The sequence below is a fragment of the Pongo pygmaeus genome, chromosome 6 (genome assembly GCF_028885625.2).
Source record: "Pongo pygmaeus isolate AG05252 chromosome 6, NHGRI_mPonPyg2-v2.0_pri, whole genome shotgun sequence".
Classification (NCBI taxonomy): Eukaryota; Metazoa; Chordata; class Mammalia; order Primates; family Hominidae; genus Pongo; species Pongo pygmaeus.
Window position 1 is genome coordinate 111,552,364 of NC_072379.2, and position 20,661 is coordinate 111,573,024.

A 20,661-nucleotide genomic window follows, 5' to 3' on the forward strand; every position below is an offset into this window, starting at 1 on the left:
GCGAGTCATCCTTCAAGGCTCACACCAAATATTAGCTCTGAGATAAATTCATCAAATCTTCCCATAAAAATTATCATTAATTCCTCTGCCTTCACAGCACATTCCCTTTTACTCCATTTATAACACTCTCTTGCTAGTTACATTCATGGTCCACTGGACTATGAGATCACTGTAAATGTTAAGAGGGTGCAAAAGAGTAAGAAACATGCTCTATTTATCTTTGTAACCCTTTATGACTAACCTATGTTAACAGCACATGCTTGCTGAACTAATTTAACAAGCATTTACTGAGGGCCTAGTATGTGCTGCCAGTTTTCTAGGAGCTAAGTTATCCACAAAGCAGATGTGGACCTTACCTCCAGAGTTTACAATGTGTTCTAACAGGAAAGACAGACCATAAATAATTATAGTAAAATGTAAGAAAAGTTAGAATAAAAATAAAATGTGTTATAGCAGGGGTTTTCAAACGTTTTGGTCTCAGAACCCTTTTGTACTCTTAAAAATTGCCAAATGCCCAAAAAGAGCATTTGTTTATGTGGGCTAAATGTATTGCTATTTACCATATTAGAATGTATAGGTGAAATACTTTTAAAAAATGTATTAACTCATTGAAAATAGCAATGATAAAACCATCATATGTGAACATAAATAATTTCTGTAAAAGAACCATGGTTTTCAAAACAAAAAATTTATCAATAAGAATGGCATTCATATTTTTTGTAAATTTCTAGTGTATGGCTGGTATAGTTTGGATATTTGTCCCCATCCAAATCTTACGTTGAATTGTAACCCCCAATGCTGGAGGTGGGGCCTGGTAGGAGGTGTCTAGATCATGGGGGCAGACCCCTCATGGATTAATGCTATCACTGCAATAGTGAGTTCTTGTGAGACCTGGTTGTTTAAGTGTGTGGCAACTCCCCGAAGTCCCCCAAACTTGCTCCTGCTTTTACCATGTGACACGCAAGTTCCTGCTTCGCCTTCCGCTGTGAATAATAGCTTCCTGAGGCCTTCCCAGAAGCTGAGCAATGTTGATGTTATGCTTCTTATATAGCCTGCAGAACCATAAGCCAATTAAACCTCTTTTCTTGTAAATTACCCGGTCCCAGGTTATAGATAGCAATGTGAGAACAGCCTAACACAATGGCTAAACAGAAAATGGCTGGATAACTGTCATGCCATCATGTTTTAGCATGTAGCAGAAGTACTTTTTCTGTGCTTCCCATTTCATCATCATGTAACACAAACACAATTACTCAAGAGTTTAGTTTAATAAAATTAATTTTTACTGCTTCATCCATGACATTTTTAAGTAAAACTGGCTTTAAAAGAAATTGCTAATGTATGAAGAATGCAATGACTATTACTATAGTTTGGTGCCACTGCCTTGATTTGTGCCAAGGTGCCAGCAGTTTTATCCACTGTTGCTTTTGAACTATCAGTACAAATTGCAACACAATAAAAAAGGCAAATAATGTTTTAGTATGAATATTAAAATTCTTTGAATTCACAGACCATTCTCTTCCTCCCTCCACTCTATGAAAGGGCTTCTGAGACTCCTAGGGATCCACAGAGCACGCTGGGATTTGCTGTGCTAGAGAAGTATGCACCCTGTTGATAACTCTAGGAGTAAAGGAAGTTCTCTATCAGAAAGTTTAATATTTAACACTATATCTAAGGACAAACAGGAAATTATCCTGGTGAAGGGAATAAGTAATGGGTTGTAAAAGGATGTTCTAGGCAGAAGGGCAACACTAGGCATGAGCTGGAATTTTGCAGGAGCAAAATGAAGTTCAATATTACTGGGTTATATAGTTAAAAATGTACTGAGAAATGAGGGAGGCAAAGGTCTATCATAAAGGACTTTTTATGTTATATTAAGAAACTTGAATTTTATCTCAAAGGCAAAGTGACATCACTAAAAAGTTTTAGTAAAAGAGCTGGCATTATTGGGTTTGTATTTCAAAGAAACTCTCAAGTTGAATTGTGAAAAACAGACTGGAGTAAAACTGGAAAAAGAGACTACTTAGTAAGAGATGAGAGAGGTAGACAGACTAACACAAAATTGAGAATTTAGAATTGATAGTAGGACTTGGTGATTAACCAGATGTGGGAAGTAAAACAGCAGAAGGGGTCAAAAATAAATCTTAAAAGTTTCTGGCTTGGATATGTATATGGATTTAATTAGAAATAGGGAACTCTGGAAGAGGAATCAATTTGAGTCGTTCAGGAGGTAGGAAAGGAGAGAAAATTAGCTCGCTTATGACACAAGGATATCTCACTGGCACAAAAATAAACAGAGAGGTCTAGTGGGCAACTAGATATATGGAGGTCAAGTCAGAGGTCTGAACTGAAGACAGAGATTTGGAATAATTAGCATATATGTGGAAATAAAGCTATAAGAGTTAATCAAGCCACCATGTGCAGCTGCCATATGCTGAGTGTGAAGAGTAGAGAATCAAGGACCAACAATTAAGAGAAACACAGAGAAAGGGAAAATACTGTTATTACGAAACAAGTAGACGGACTTATTTTTAAAAAACAGGTTTTTATAGCACAAGAATTAAGATGCGGATTTTTAAAAGAAGATAACATTGCAGTGACAGAAGAAAGATAGGAAGGAGAATACAGAAGTTGACTGTCGTTAACTACTAAATTGCCATTATTGCCACAAAATAAGCTAATACAGGCTGAGTACTTATCTGAAACACTTAGGACCAGAAGTGTTTTGGGTTCTGGAATACTTGCATTATATTTACCTGAAATGCTCCAATGAACACTTCCTTCAAGTAACATATTGGAGCTTCAAGAGTTTGAGATTTTGGGGCATTTTTGATTCTGAATTTTCAGATTTGGAATGCTCAATCTGTAGAACATGCATCTGCCATGTCCATAAAATGAGTAATATTCATAGATATTTGCTCTGGTAAGGGTTTTAGCTTAAAACTCATCTGAAAATAGTCATTTGTTAGTTAAAACTAAACAGTGAAGACTCAATTCTCTAAATTATCTTTCTACAATTTTACATATAAGTCTAGTTAACCTTTTTAATTAAATTAGATTCAATTCTAGTTACTGAAATAATAAACAACTTGTTTTAGATAGTAAATCTTTACTAGTTAGGGACATAATATACAGAACTGCATTAAGAATATTATAAACAGGTTAACAGAATAAATTTTTTGAATGCTGTACCTATGACTAAGGAAACACATTTACTTTATGAATTCTTCCAGACAATTTCTTTCAGTAGAAAATATTCCGCAATCATCATTTTCATTTATACAGTCACATTATAGAAACCTGGATCATGACATTCTTCTAAAAACAATTTGCCAATTGAACTGTTACTCAAATGATTTGAACCTTATAATCATCACTATTTTCATTCTCAATGCCTAGAGCTTTGGGTCATGATCAGAAAACGTAGAGCTTTAGGGTTTTTAAACATAGTAACTCCCCCCAAAAAACGAGCTAGACGATCATACAGTATTTTTTTAATAGAAGAAAAAGAGACCCAGAATGTTAGATATTTCCCCAAAGTTATTCCCTGAGCCAGTGCTAAAAATTAGGTAAGAAACTGTAAAGAAGCAACTGATAAGCATAGATCATTTGCATTCCATTTATTAATAAACTTCAATATAATTTTTTAAGTCTAGAAAATCTAAGGAGGGAAACTTAATTTTGAAATTGATACTAAGCATTCTTTCTGCATAAATAGCTTTAAAAACTAGATTATGCATTTTTTACACAGGACTTAATATCTTAAATACTAAGCCTCTAGAGACATCTGGTATTTGTAATTATAAACTTATCCAATTAAGATTTCAGCAAAATACATGAGGATTTAACTTTCAGGTTTCAATATATTTGTACATATATTTGATTAATATATAATGGATTTCCAACTAGAAGCAAAACTATTAAAAACCATCACTGAAATACTTACAATTTTGTATGTGTATATTATTGATGGCAGCGGCAGCCTGTCTGGAGTGGCTGCTGCAAAGACACTGGCTGCAGCAGGGGAGGTGTGGCCAGAGCTACACGCTCCATGAAGCCGGCAGGATCTGGGAACAGGTAGAAGACCCTTCCCCTCCCAAGTTGGAAGGGAAAGAGCCCCACCCTCCTGAGCGCAGCTGCTCAGCTGCGGCTGCAGACCCGGGCATCCCTGTGCTCTTGGGGGCCTGGGAAGCTCCACTGCCCCGCAGGCTTAGAAGTGCCTGCTCCTGCCACCCACTCCAATTTCAGAGCAAAGTTGTGGGCCGAGTCCAGGCGTTGTTGTAACCTGGCTGGGTGTGCATGTATAGTGCTGACACTCCAGCCCCCTCCAGACTTTGGGCACTGACGAGCATAGGAGGGAGGCCAAGGGCAGTGTAAGGGTAGCCTGGTGCAGGCACCCCTTGGCATGAATAGCCTGGGTGCCGTGGATGACATGAAGCCCCACCTTCAAGCCAGGGACAGCTTGAAGACTCAGCCAGGGGGCTGAGTTGTCAGTTCCAGATGGAGTCTACCACCCAGAATGAGAGCTTATGGTGCTTCTTCTGGGCCTGCCAATGGCCCAGTCACAGCACCCACTTCCTCCCTTCTGAGTCCATAAAAACCCTTGACTCAGCCAGACTCAAACAGACATTGGGACTACCAGCTGCAGTAAGGAGCTACCCAATTCAGGTCTCCTCGACTCATCGGGATGACATGCCTGCAAATAAGAGCTACTCACTCCGGGTCTCCCCTCCATGGAGGGTTACGCTCAGGACTGCCTGCCTACAGAAACAAGTTACCAACTCTGGGTCTCCTCTCCGCTGAGAGCCGGACATTTGTCAGGACAACCTGCCTGCAGAGAAGCTACCACTTTGGGTCTCCTGAGAGCTGTTCTGTCACTCAATAAAGCTCCTCTCCACCTTGCCCACCCTCCAGCTGTCTATGTACCTCATTTTTTCTGGATACGGGAAAACAACTAGGGACCCACCCAATGACAGGACTGAAAGAGCTGAACAAAACAGGGGGCTGAAATGGCACCCTACCCCGCTTGACACATTGTGGCAACAAGAAGGAGGGAAGAGCTGCAGCCCTTTGGGGAGCCCACACCAATTGGCTCCCTGAGCCAAGGCTGTGAAACCCTCTTTGGGGCTCTGTGGTTTCTGGTGTCTCCATGCTTCCAGGCACCACTGCATTCCCCTTGTTCAGACGTGGATGCCCACAGTGGAAGCTGCCTGTGGTACACTGGATCCAGCAGCAGGCTTGTCTGGAGCTGCCTGCGCCACCACAGCAGCTGGCATGCCTGGCTGTGTGCAGTGGCCGGACCCCATGCTCACTCACGCACCCCTTGCCACTCTGCACCTGGCTTGCCCTTGACAGGCATGGGATCTGGGCTGGTAGCACAAGCTGATAACAACTTGCCAGGCTGAGTCGGCAGAATGAGCCCAGTGGGCTCAAGCAAAACTTGGGCAAAGGCACCACCAGCTATAGGAATTTCTGGCTGGAAAAGTGACACCCTAAGGATCCAAAGACATTATGTTAAAGACATTTAACTGCCAGGTGCCGTGACTCACACCTGTAATCCCAGCACTTTGGGAGGCCAAGGCAGGAGAATTATGAAGTCAGGAGATCGAGACCATCCTGGCCAACATGGTGGAACCCCATCTCTACTAAATATAAAAAGATTAGCTGGGCATGGTGGCACATGCCTGTAATCCCAGCTACTTGGGAGGCTGAGGCAGGAGAATCACCTGAATCAGGGAGTCGGAGGTTGCAGTGAGCCGAGATCACGCCACTGCACTCCAGCCTGGCAACAGAGCAAGACTCCATCTTGAAAAACAACCAACCAACCAACCAACAACAACAAAAAATTTAACTTCCTCCTTTACTACTGTAACATCTTTTTTTTTTTTTTTTTTAAAGAAAAGGACATTTAACTTCCTCCTTTACTACTGTAACATCTTTTGCTCACTAGGATCACCTCCAATATTAAAAAGTCCAAGAAAATAAAAAGAATGTGAAAACTGAACAGAAATGAACTGCTAACTTAAAACAAAAACTCCTAAACCAGAAAACATTAAAGAGGATATTAAAAAATTATGTTTAAACTGTTATAAACTGAACTAGCAAAAAAAGCATTATTATTTACTTCAGTCCTTTTTATTAGATAATTTCCTATTGTCATGCATTATACTACTCTTTGTCACAAATCTTTTAAGAATATGTCCAATATTTTATATCTTAAGGCAGAATGGAGACAAGGCCTATAGTAAGACTCCTGGATTGGCAGTGGCCATCTAATGTTTCGTACTCTTGCCTTCGGCTGACTGCCACTACTCCTTCCCCTCTTCCTTTTTTCCAGTTAACAATCTCAAGTAGATTGTTATAAAAACATGACCCTGCTATTCTAAATATGTCCTTCCATCCTTTCCATCCTTCTTTGTCTGTCTCTTCAATTTTTTCACCTGAGAAGCATGTGTTAAAGCCCCTCCTTCAATAACTACATATATCAAGTATATCTTGAGTAGTAAAGAACTCAAATTGGTAAATACTTAATATCTCAAAACAGATAATTCTAAAAAACAATAGCAAAAAAGGAAATAAGGAAATGATCCCATTCACAGCTATGTCTTAGTTGCCAAGAAGCTTAAAGTCAAAACTGTATTCCTATTTATAGCAAGGGTAATGGACATAAACGGCAGATGAGGATGAGTTTCTTTTCTCAAACTGACTACTGGTAATGCTTCTTAGAGTGCTGTGCATAAAGCATTCTGAGGCCAAGTCCAGGCTCTGTAGGAATGATCCTATGATAAATTACCTATGTTTATCATAGGTTTTGGAAAGTATGATGATGACATGCATGCCATACTTCTGCCATGGCAAGTACTAGAATTTCGCAGAATGCATTTTACTTTCCTGATTTCCCACTATTTTCCTTCTATTTTACAAATTTGCTTTTCTTTGTTGTATTTTATGTATCTATTAGAAATGCACAGTAATACAATGGTGTATTAGTCTGTTCTCATGCTGCTAATAAAGACATACCCCAGATGGGTCAATTTATAAAGAAAATAGGTTTGACTCACAATTCAGCATGGCTGGGGAGGCCTCAGGAAACACAATCATGATAGAAGGAGAAGCAAACATGTCCTTCTTCACATGGCGGCAGCAAGGAGAAGTGCAGAGCAAGGAGTTTTATAAGCCCATTAATAAAACCATCAGATCTTGTGAGAACTCACTCACTATCCTGAGAACAGCAGCATGGGGGTAATTGCCCCATTATTCAATTACCTTCCACCGGGTCCTTCCCACAACACGTGGGGATTATGGGAACTAGAATTCAAGATGAGATTTGGGTGGGGACAATGCCAGACCACATCATTTTACACCAGCCCCTCCCAAATGTCATGTCCTCACATTTCAAGACACCATCATGCCTTCCCTACAGTTCCTCGAAGTCTTAACTCATTCTGTTATTAACCCAAAAGTCCAAGTCCAAAGTCTCATCTGAGACAAGGCAAGTCCCTTCTGCCTACAAGCCTGTAAAATTAAAAGCAAGTTAGTTACTTCCTAGATACAATGGGGATACAGGCACTGGGTAAATACACCCATTCCAAATGGGAGAAATTGGCCAAAACAAAGGGGCTACAGGTTCCATATAAGGCCAAAATCCAACAGGGCAGTCATTAAACCTCCAAGTTCCAAAATGATCTCCTTGGACTCCATGTCTCACATCCAGGTCATGCTGATGCAAGAGGTGGCCTCTCATGGCCTTGGGCAGCTCCACCCCTGTGGCTTTGCAGGGTACAGCCCCTCTCCTGGCTGCTTTCACGGGCTGGTGTTGAGTGTCTGTGGCTTTTCCAGGTGCACAGTGCAAGCTGCTGGTGGATCTAACCATTCCAGGATCTGGAGGATGGTGGCTCTCTTCCTATAACTCCGCTAGGCAGTGCCCCAGTAGGGACTCTGTGTGGGGGTTCCAAGACCACATTTCCCTTCCATACTGCCCTAACAGAGGTTCTCCATGAGGGTTCCACCCCTGCAGCAAACTTCTGCCTGGATATTCAGATGTTTCATACATCCTCTGAAATCTAGGCAGAGATTCCCAAACCTCAATTCTTCTGTTCACACACTTTGTATGCACCCACAGGCTCAACACCACGTGGAAGCCTTCAAGTCTTGGGACTTGCACCCTCTGAAGCAATGGCCTGAGCTGTACCTTGGCCCCTTTTAGCCACAGCTGGAGCTGAAGCAGCTGGGATGCAGGGTACCATGTCTCAAGGCTGCACAGGGCAGGGGGGCCCTGGGATCAGCCCATGAAACCATTTTTCCCTCCTAGGCTTCTAGGCCTGTGATGAGAGGGGCTGCTGTGAAGATCTCTGATGTGCCCTGGAGGCATTTTTCCCACTGTCTTGGTGATTCACATTTGGCTCCTTGTTACCTATGCAAATTTCTGCAGCCAGCTTGAATTTCTCCCCAGAAAACGGGTTTTTCTTTTCTATCGCATCATCAGGCTGCAAATTTTCCAAACTTTTATGCTCTGCTTCCTCTTGAGCACTTTGCCACTTAGAAATTTCTTCCACCAGATATCTTAAATCATCTCTCTCAAGTTCAAAGTTCCACAGATCTCTGGGGCAGGAGCAAAATGCTGCCAGTCTCTTTGCATAGGATGAATGACCCTTACTCCAGTTCCCAACAAGTTCCCCATCTCCATCTGAGACCACCTCAGCCTCAGCCTGGACTTCATTGTCCATATCACCACCAGCATTTTGGTCAAAACCATTTGACAAGTCTCTAGGAAGTTCCAAATTTTCCCACATCTTCCTATCTTCTGAGCCCTCCAAGTCTCTTGGAAGTTCCAAGCATTCCCACATTTTACTGTCTTCTTCTGAGCCCTCCAAACTGTTCCGACGTCTGCCTGTTACCCAGTTCCAAAGTTGCTCCAACATTTTTGGGTATCTTTATAGCAACACCCCACTTTCTGTGGTACCAATTTACTGTATTAGTCCATTATCATACTACTAATAAAGACATACCCAAGACTGGGTAACTTATAAAAGAAAGAGGTTTAATTGACTCACAGTTCAGCATGGCTGGGAAAGCCTCAGGAAACTTAGAATCATGGTGGAAGGGAAAGCAAACATGTCCTTCCTCACCTGGTGGCAACAAGGAGAAGTGCTGAGCAAAAGGGGGAAAAGCCCCTTATAAAACTATGAGATTTTGTGAAATCTCACTTGGTATCATGAAAACAACGGCATGGGGGTAACCACCCCCATGATTTAATTACCTCCCACCAGGTCCCTTGTATGACATGTGGGGATTATGGGAACTACAATTCAAGATGACATTTGGGTGAGGACACAGCCAAACCATATCAGATGGGATGCCATTTTATTCCATCATGTTAATAAAGAGTGAAAAAATGAAAATACTTAATGCTAGTGAGTTTTGGCAAAATGGGCATTTATACTGCTAGAGATAATGGAATTAGTATTATCTTTCTGGAAAGGAATTCAGTAACATGTACAAGAGCCCATTTACACTCTTCAACCTAAAACTCCACTTCTGGGAATCCATCCCAAAGACATGAAAACTCAAGCACAAAGATTTATTGCTGAAATAAAACAGCTGTGAGAAAGGAGACAACCTAAATGTCCAATGAAAGAACAATTCATATAAAGCAAGATTCTTTCTACCATACTGTCCTTCAAAAAAGAGAGCATCAGCTTATGTTTGAGCCCTACAAAGTCTCTATGCTATTCAGCCCTCTCAATTTTTTTACTTTGAACAATAAAGACCATTTTGGGGAAAACTAACACTGGCCTGAAAGGACTTCACACAGTGTAGCTTGGTTACTTACCTGGTAAGAAATCACTTGATAAACTTGGTTCCACCATATCTCCCTGCCCCCGCACAGAGGCAAAGAAATTTAGTACCAATTTGGTAATTATACATTGAAGTACAGCTTTCCAATGGCAATTATTGGAGGTTTCCTTTAAAAGATCATACTGGGCCGGGTGCAGCGGCTCACTCCTGTAATCCCAGCACTTTGGAGGCCGAGGAAGGCAGATCACGAGGTCAGGAGTTCAAGACTAGCCTGGGCCAACATGGTGAAACCCCATTTCTACTAAAAATACAAAAAATTAGCTGGGCATGGTGGCGTGTGCCTGTAATCCCAGCTACTTGGGAGACTGAGGCAGAAGAATTGCTTGAACCAGGACCTGGGAGGCAGAGGTTGCCATAAGCCTAGAATGTGCCACTATACTCCAGCCTGGGCTACAGAGCGAGACTCCATCTCAAAATAAATAAATAAATAAAAAATATAAGATCATATTATTCATTTTTAAAAAGATCGTATTAAACAGCCGTATCATCAGGAAACTAGATAAATTCTCCAATTTCCTACTGGTCTTAGGTTTGTTTCCATCACCAGCAGCCAAAGTGTAACTTAACCCCCAAATACAGATTCAGTCATTATCTAATAATCATGTTTATACAATCAGTCAGGAACAAGAAAATGTTAATTCACATTTGGAAATGGGAAAACTGGTTCAGTGTCTTAAACTTCATTCTCCTGGCCTCACAGAATGAGTTAGAAAGTGTTCCCTCTGATTCTGTTTTCAGGAACAGATTGCAGAGAATTGGTACTCTTCCTTCCTTAAATGTCTGGTATATTTCACCAGTGAAACCATCTGAGCCTGGTGCTTCCTGTTTTAAAAGGCAGTTAATTATTTCTTCAATTTCTGTAATAGATATAGGCTTTCCATATTATCTATATCTCCTTGTCTGAGTTTTAGTAGATTGCATCTTTCAAGGAACCAGTCTATTTCATCCAAGTTATCAAATATGTAGTCGTAGAATTGTTCATAATATTCCTTTTTATTCTTTTGCTATTGATGGAATCAGTAATGATGGGCTCTCTTTCATTTTTGGTATTAGTAATTTGTATCTTATCTCTTTTTTTTTGTTGGTTAGCTTGGCTACAGGTCTATTAATTTTGTTGATCTTTTCAAATGAAACCTTTTGGTTTCACTGATTTTCTCTATTGTTTTCCTGTTTTCAATTTTATTAATTTCTGTTCTAATTTTTCTTTTCTTCTGCTTATTTAGATTTAATTTGCTCTTACTTTTCTAGTTTCCAAAGATAGATGCTTATATTATTGATTTTACACCTTCTTTTCTAACATGTGCATTCAATGCTACATATTTCCCTCTAAGTACTGCTGTCACAACATACTACAAATTTGATGAGGTGTATTTTCATTTTCAGTTAGTTCAAAAAATTTTCTAATTCTTTTGAGACTTATCTGACCCTTGTGCTATTTGGAGGTGTGATGTTAGATCTACAAATATTTTGGGACTCTTCAGTTCTCTGTTACTGATTTCTAGTTTAATTCTGTTGTAGTGTGAGAGAAGGCATACTCTGTATAATGATCTATCTTTTTAAATTGGTTAAGATGTGTTTTATGGCCAAATATGGTAGCATACTTGGTGAATATTTTGAAAAATCATAAATGTTTTAAAAAAGTCAGCAAAGTAAAGTATTTTGTGATAATTACAAATATATGTGTACACAATGAAGGAGAGGTAGACACACAGCTTTCCTAGTGTTAGGGGAATGGGTAATTGGGGTTTGGGATAAAATTTCCAGTAATCATGTTATACACACATTCAAAAAGTGCCATATCTAAATTCCGAGATATAGATGACTTAAAGGTGACTCCAGTAGTAACAAAAATTGGGTATGCATGAAATCTAAGTACAAAAAAATATATCTTTACTATGTGAACCCTTGCTATCTGAACCCAGATATCAAATGACTTGAAAGATATTTGGAGATAAGCCTGAGAAAAAGATAACTCTTGCTATCCGAACTTGCTATCTAAACTAAAAAGTTGAATAGTTTTTGATAGTAAAGGATACATATCTTCCTATATAATATCTGTGACTAAACCAGTAAATATCTGACCTTTATTTCATCTATATATTTAAAAGTGGTATGTGAGGTACGTATGCTTGAGAGAGAGAAAGATTTCTCTTTGGGAAACTGGAGTATTATTTGGTATTTCGGATCATTTTATATTTAGACACAAAAGTGGTAGATTTTCATGACGAAATATTATGCAAAACAGCATTCTAGCGGCATGGGAAGAGAAGTTTACAAAATACTTTATGCAACATAGCCTCTTTTGTGTAAACAACAATGCCTAGTAAAAAGACTAGAAAGAAATGTACCTAAATGTAACCAGGATTGAGTGACTTTTTTTCTATGTCTATAATATCTGTTCTATGGCAAATTTTTCATACCTCAATTTCATTTGTAGTTAGAAAAATGTTCAACAGTGAATTTTAACACAATATAAATACCACAACAGAGTTATAAAGAAAGTTCAATACTGGTATCAAAGAGTATCAATTCTTTTGGGAAGTTCTGAGAAAGTTCTGGAAGAGAACATGCTTCAAATATAGTCTAATATAAAATACAGCAATAGTTTATCAGAATTAGAATGTATCCCATTTGCAATTGCCAGAAAGTGAGAACAAGCATGTACCACACTAGAGGAATTTAAAATAGGTCCATGTGACCAGAATACAGGCTGCAAGAATAGTGGGAGGAGAAGGAAGAATGAGAACACACACACACACAATGGGGACTGATGCTATATTAAGGAGTTCAGAGATTTTAGAATGAACAAAATCTAAACCAAGCCATCCAGGGCTAAATCATTTTAATGCTAAATTTCAATACTAAGTTAATCCCTTCCACGATTCAAGAAACAACTATAAAACTATCCTGGGTAAGATCATCAAAAACAACTACTTTAGGGCTCAAACAAAGACAAATAAGATGAAAACCAGGTGAACCTAGTTTAGGAACAGTGAGGATCTGTCCTATCTTTGCCTGGAGCTGCTCTCACCACCCCCAACCCCTGCTTAGCTGGTAAGAAACTTACTCCAGGACAGGACTCGTTAAAAAATAGCAGCTTCACTGCTAGAGGCGGCTAACTTGATTTGGAGCAAAGGGTAAAAAACCTACACAGAGCAGTGTCAGTAAAAGCAGCAAACTTGGAAGAAACAAGCATGGAAACTCAGCAGCTATGCTAGTCTCAGGCTGTAGTTGTGGTTGGGTTGAGCTGCAGAATGGAGGACTAATCAGAAATTTAACAAAAATCCTGGAAATGAGATAGGTACAGAGGAGTTAGATAAGCTCCCCATAAAGCCATGGCTGACGGGGAGGCTATGTGAATATGCAGAGAAAACCCAAGAGGGCCTAGAAGAAAGTAAAAGGTGAGGCAGATTTGAAAAGCGCCTAAATGTTTAATGCACTCCCCAATCAAGACGCACTCTACTGGAAGAGGGTGGAAGCCTTACTGATGGAGGTGTTTGAGTGCAACCTCTGACCTATGACTGTTTGGCTACTAAATTATGCAGATACTGGTGCAACCCCTAGGAAATCAGCCTAAAAAATAAAAAATAACAACCCCCTCCACCTTTGAAAAAAAAACTAAGCATAATAAGGGAGACAGATTCCACAGATTAAGTCTAAGCAAATTACTGAGAAACAACCACTACTACCAACCCTTGCAGGGGAAAAAATCCATGACAGTTTCTATACTTTTTAACCAAAAATTATGAGACATGCAAAAAAACCCAGAAAAGCATAGTCCATACTCAGGGGAAAAAAAGTAGTAAATGGACTCTTGAATGAGCCCAAATGTTGGATTAAACAGACAAAAACTTTAAGGCAGTGATTACAAAATATATATATATATTATAAAAATAAAAAAGTATACATACATACATATATAAATACTTTTTTTTTTTTTTTTTTAAGACAGGGTCTCACTCTGTCACTCAGGCTGGAGTACAGTGAGTGGTGTGATCTCTACTCACTGCAACCTCCACCTTCCAGGCTCAAGTGATCCTTTCGCTTTAGCCTCCCGAGTAGCTGGGACCACAGGCACATGACACCACACCTGGCTTTTTTGTTATTTTTTTGTAGAGACAGGTTTTGTTGTGTTGTCCAGGCTGGTCCTGAACTCCTGGACTCAAGCAATCCACCTGTCTTGGCCTCCCAAAGTGCTGGGATTACAGGCATGAGCCAATGTGCCCAGCCATAAAAATATTCAACAAATTTAAGGAAATCATGCTTAAAGAATCAAAGGAAAATGCAGTAACAATGACTCAATAAATAAGGGAATCTCAACAATATAACAGAGCTATAAAAAATAAATATATAGAAATCTAAAGTTGATATTTTCCATACATATCTGTGTTTGATAGAAGTATAACTATATAAATTCTTTAACTAGCCAACACTTAAAATATTAATATTTAAGAATGTCCATAACACATGAGTTAAAGGATGTTTAGTAAGTCATTATGCATTATAAGCTTTGTAGTAACCTTTGAATAAAGATGACTTATGCTTCCCTACTTAAGTAATCAAAGATATTTTGATTTTTAAACGTTAATTGCTTAGAACTAGGTAATATTTTCAACATGATTTAAAATCATAGTAACCAAAAGTAATGCTTGTTGTTATCTATAGTTTTGGAACTGCTTAGGAGTATTTTACTTTCATAATTATTTTCTGTGTCTATCAAGAATATTTCTAAAACTATTCAAGTTTAGCATTTTCAAGTAATTAACAAAATACACTTGATACCACAAACCAACAGGGTAAAAGAGTATAGGAACAATTTTAATATTACAGCGAAATACCTCAGAGATACTACAGCTTTGGTTCCAGACTACTGCAGTAAAGCAAGTTACAAAATTTTTTTGGTTTTCCAGTGCATATAAGTTATGTTCCACTACACCATAGTCTATGAAGTGTGCAATAGCACTGTCTGAAAAACAATGTACAGATCTTAATTTGAAAATACTTTATGGCTAAAAAATTCTAGTGATCATTTGAGCCTCCAGCAAGTTGTCATCTTTTTACTGGTGGAAGCTTTGCCTTGATACTCATGGCTGCTGACTGATCAGCATGATGGTTGCTGAAAGCTGGGGTGCTATCAGAATTTCTAAAAATAAGACAACACTAAAGTTTGCCACATACATTGACTGTACCTATCAAGAATGATTTCTCTGCAGCATCAGCATGTGATGCTGCTTGACAGCATTTTACTCACAGAATTTCTTTTAAAATTGGTCAGTTCTCTCAAACCCAACCACTGCTTTATCAACTAAGTTTTATATAATATTCTAAGTCCTTTGTCACTCTAACAATGTTCACAGCATCTTCACCAGTAGATGCCATCCCAAAAAGACACTTCCTTTGCTCATCCATAAGAAACAACTCCTCATCCATTCAAGTTTTATCATGAAATTGCAGCAATTCAGTCCCATCTTCAGGCTCCACTTCTAATTCTAGTTCTATTACTTTTTTTCCCCACCACATCTGCAGTTATTTCATCCACGAGGCTTGGAATAAACTCCTTCCAAACTCATATTCATGTTAATATTCTGACCTGCTCCCATGAATCACACATGTTCTTAATGGCATCTAGAATGGTGAGTCCTTTCCAGAAGGTTTTAATGGACTTTGCCCAGATCCATCAGAGAAATCGCCATGACAACTACAGCCTTACAAAATGTATTTCTTAAATAACATGACTTGAGCCAGGCTCAGTGACTCATGCCTGTAATCCTAGCACTTCCGGAGGCTGAGACGGGAGGATTGCTTGAGCCCAGAAATTTGAGACCTGCCTGGGCAACATAGGGAGATTCTATCTCTACAAAAAATAAAAAAAAAGTTAGCTGGGCATGGTGGTACATGCTTGTGGTGCCAGCTACTGGGGAGGCTGAGGTGGGAGGGTCACTTGAGCCCAGGAGGTCAAGGCTCCTGCGAGCTGTGATCATGCCACTCCACTCCACTCCAGCCTGGGCAAAAGAGTGAGACCCCTATCTCCAAAAAAAAAAAAAATAAATAATAATAATAATAATATGACCTGAAAGTCTACATTACTCCTTGATCCATGGGCTGCAGAATGGATGTTGTATTAGCAGGCATGAAAACAACATTCATCTCCTCGTACATATCTATCAGAGCTCTTGGGTGACCTGGTACATTATCAACAGGCAGTAATATTTTGAAAGGAATATTTTTTTCTGAACAGCAGGTCTCAACAGTAGGCTTTAAATATTCCATAAACTATTTTTTAAACAGATGTGCTGTCATCTAGGCTTTGTTCCATTTACAGAGCACAGACAGAGTAGATTCAGCATAATTCTTAAGGGCCCTAGGATTTTCAAATGGTAAATGAACACTGGCTTCAACGTAAAGTCACCAGCTGCATTAGCCCCTAACAAGAGAGGCTGCCTGTCCTCTGAAGCTCTGAAGCCAGGTATTGACTTCTGATCTCTAGCCAAGAAACTCCTAAAAGGAATCTTCTTCTTCCAATAGAAGGCTTTTAAATCTACATTAAAAATCAGTTGTTTACTGTAGCCACCTTCATGAATGGTCTTTGGTAGATCTTCTGGATAACTTGCTGCAGCTTTTAAATCATCACTGGCTGCTTCACCTTGCACTTTATGTCATGGAGATGGTTTCTTAGACCTCATGAACCAACCTCTGTTAAGTTTCAAACTTTCTTCTGAAGGTTCCTCACCTCCCTTAGCCTTCAATTGAAGAGAGTTAGAACCTTGCTCTGGATTAGGTATTGGCTTAAGGGAATGCTGTGGTTGGTTTCATCTTGTATCCAGACCACTCAAACTTTCTCCACATCCGCAATGAAGTTTTTTTACTTTCTTCTCATTTCCGTGTTCACTGAATAGCACTTTCAATTTTAAAAATAACTTTTCCTTCACTTTGGAAGGCCGCGGTAGGTGGATCACGAGGTCAAGAGATCCAGACCATCCTGGCCAACATGGTGAAACCCCGTCTCTACTAAAAACACAAAAATTGGCTTGGCACGGTGGCATGCACCTGTAGTCCCAGCTACTTGGGAAGCTGAGGCAGAAGAATGGCATGAACCTGGGAGGCGGAGCTTGCAGCGAGCCGAAAGCGTGCCACTGCACTCCAGCCTGGGCGACAGAGCGAGACTCCATCTCAAAAATAAAATAAGATAAAATAAAATAAATGACTTTTCCTTTGAATTCACAACTTGGTTAACTCTTTGGTAGAAAAGGCCTAGCTTTCAGCCTATATCGGCTTTCGACATGCCTACCTCACTAAGTTTAATCACTTCTAGCTTTTGATTTAGTCAGAGAAGTGCCTCTTTTTACTTGAATACTTAAAGGCTATTGTAGGTTTATTAACTAGCCAAATTTCCCTAGTGTCTTATGGAATAGAGAGGCCTGGGGGTGAGGGGGAAGAGAGAGAGAAGATGGGGAGGGGGAGAGGGAAAAGAGGGGAGAGAGGGGAGGGGAGAGAGACTGGGGAACAGTGGATCTGTGGAGCAGTTAGAACATACGTGACATTTATTGAATAAGTTCACTGCCTTATATGGTTGATAATAAGTTCACTGTCTTATATGGTGCCCCTAAACAATCTTAATGGTAACATCAAAGATCACTGATCACAGATCACCAAAACAGACATCATAATAATGAAAAAGTTTGAAATATTGTGAGAATTACTAAAATGTGACAGTGTATTAGTGCGTTTTCATGCTGCTGATAAAGACATCCCTGAGCCTGGGTAATTTATAAAGAAAAAGAGGTTTAATGGACTCACAGCTCCATGTTGCCGGGGAGGCCTCACAATCATGGTGGAAGGCGAAAGGCGTATCTTACTTACATGGTGGCAGGCAAGAGAGAATGAGAGCCAAGCTACAGGGGAAACTCCTTATAAAACCATCAGATCTCGTGAGACTTACTCACTACCATGAGAACAGTATGGGGGAAACCGCCCCCATGATTCAATTATTTCCCACAGGGTCCTTCCCACAACACATGAGAATTATTGGAGCTACAACTCAAGATGAGATTTGGGTGGGGACACAATGAAATCATATCACAGAGCCACAGTGAGTACATGCTATTGGGAAAATGGTGCCTATAGACTTGCTTGACTCAGGGTTGCCACAAACCTTCAATTTGTAAAAAATGTAGTATCTGTGAAGTACAATAAAGCAAAGCGCAATAAATGAGGTATGCCTGTACTAATAATTAATTGGATTATAATAGTCATGTACTTATAAAACTTATGCCTATATGCATATAATCTTACTAGCAGGCAGATTTTCTTACCAACAATAAAACAATGGCAATTGGTTCTATTAATAACCTTCCATTATTTTTCCTTATTTGTAAATTCTTAGTGGATAGCCACTTTAAACAGTTTAATTGTATTTTGCTGTTTTGATTCTTTGTTTTGATAATTACATAAGAATTACATATTGTTATATAATTATATATTACACTGTACATTATAACTATATACTATTATATAACAATTATATATGTTATATATACACATATAGCCATAACATATATGTAATATATATAATTATGTAACATAATGTATAATTATATAATCGTATTTAATGAATGATTCTTCCTCATTTTCAGTTAGAACAACACATGCTACAGAACCACTAGTTTTCCAGATAGCTCTTACAATTTTCTGCTAGTTTTTAATCTAATAATATTACCTATCTGCATTTCTCAGTCTATCATGTAACCACTGGAGGAGCAAGTAAACTGCTCACTGTTTAGTATGAACCACTGCATTATTTCACATTAATACAGTTATCCAGGATAATCAAAGTAGAAAAAGTATACTTACTCAGTTATAAATTCAGGGTTTGTAAAGCTGAGGTTGGTTAAATGACCTTCAAGTTTAGAAGACTCATGCATATTTAAGGCTGGAGTGGTCTTAGTGGCAAGTACAGCTCTTTTTTCATCTTTCTCAAGCGCTTTTCTCTTCCCACCATTTTGGAAATATTCTCTGCATACACTACAAGTAAAAATAAAGTTGTATTTTAACATACTGTGTATGACTATAAAATAAGACGGAAAAAATTGGCTTTTATTAATCAAGATGGGAAACTTTCAAATTTAAGATTTCTGCTTTGAAAATGTCAAATTGAGACAAATTTGAAAATGTCAAACTGAGATAAAACTGAAAATGTCAAACTGAGTAGCACTTTCAAATTTTTAAAAATTACTATACAATAAAGAATGATCACAAATTATGTTTAGTAAATAAAAAATATGTTTTTTCAGGATTACAGATGTGTTTGTATATACTTTACTGAACTTCTCTCTTGACTAAAACTTCCTCCAGCAAAGCTTACATAACTCTACTATGCAGTGACAACATCCAGAAGGAATAGTAGTCGCAGTTAATTTCGAGCTGGCTTTACTAGCAGTAGACAGATAACTCAATAGCTGTTCTTGAGGTCCCTCTTGGTTTATGATAACAAAGTCAGGGTGTGTGTGTGTGTGTGTGTGTGTGTTTGTATGTATGTGTATATATATGTGTATATATCTGTGTATATATATAGAGAGAGCGAGCGAGCTCATTTTTCTTATTTGCACTTAATTTACTACCTATAGCTCACATTTTAAACAAAGCTACTTTATCATTCTCCACAGGCATTGCTTGGTGAAGTTCCAAAAATATATGGCAAGAGAAGACTCGAAGAGCAAAGAATTCACACAAAACTGGTTTCAGCAAGTACAACTATGGTCCAAGGGAACTATGCCCATTTCTCCTTCATGCTTACAGGATCCCATTAGTTCAACTTCAGTTTTTCTTAGTTCTTATTATGTAAGACTTCTTTAACTTATACTATGTAGATTTAGTTTTAACTCTATACACAGAAGTTGAAACTTATTCAGCATGAATTAAACATTTATTAAGTATGCATCATGTGTAAAGGTGCCTTATGATGGCCAAATTGCAGAAGGCATAGTTGTTACCCTCAAGAAGCTACTGTTAACTCAGTAAAGGACACAAATAATTATTATATATAACAATAAAAAACATGATTGATAAACAGATAAACAAAGATAGTTATTTCTATAAAGTACCTAACCCAATCTAAAATCAGCAATATAAATGGATTTTAGAAAGATAAGTAGGAATAAACAAGGAAAGTAAAGTAGAGTGGAAACTTTCTAGGCAGAAAGGACAGCATAAGCAAAGACATGAAAGAGAAAAGCAGAATGAGTCTTCAGAGATGTACCTCAGTTCAAGATACATGAAGTTTAAAGTACTGGGCAGAAAATGAGTGGACCTATTCTCAAATGAAAAAACCCTGAGCCTAGCGCACATATAGAGAGGAAGGACAGCCAAGGTATGCAAGCTTCAAATCACGCAAGATCCACAGGTCAATTTTAAAATGTGGTCTTTACAAATCTAATCTAATGAGAGAGAGCAGTTCAGAGGTTGCCTGGGGTAGTGTGTGGGGATGAGCGCAAAGGGGTACAAGGGAGCTTTCTGGAGAAAAATGTTCTATATCTTGATAGTGGCGGTGGTTACATAAGTGTAAACAATTGTAAATACCCACTAACTGTACACTAGATGGGTGCATTTTAGTGTATATAAATTATACCTCAGTAAGGTTGATAAAAATGTAGACTTTATCAACTTGAAATTAATACTAAAAAGCTTGCTTATGTTTCTATCAGGTAGAACCATATAAAACTGGTGATATTCAAAAGTTCTTGAGCTATAAAAATTGCAATTTTATGTGGTCTAACCTAACAGCTACTAAGACAGTAAAATACTTAA

At 38.6% G+C, this 20,661-nt stretch overlaps 1 protein-coding gene across 1 annotated transcript in view; it reads right to left on the bottom strand.

Annotated features, from left to right (window-relative positions):
• Positions 1-20,661, bottom strand: part of BMT2 (base methyltransferase of 25S rRNA 2 homolog) — a 118,029-nt gene that overhangs the window by 62,215 nt on the left and 35,153 nt on the right. Inside the window, exon 3 of the mRNA XM_054494302.2 lies at positions 18,709-18,879. Within this exon, the coding sequence (XP_054350277.1) occupies positions 18,709-18,879 (171 nt within the window). The remainder of the gene's footprint in view (positions 1-18,708; positions 18,880-20,661) is intronic.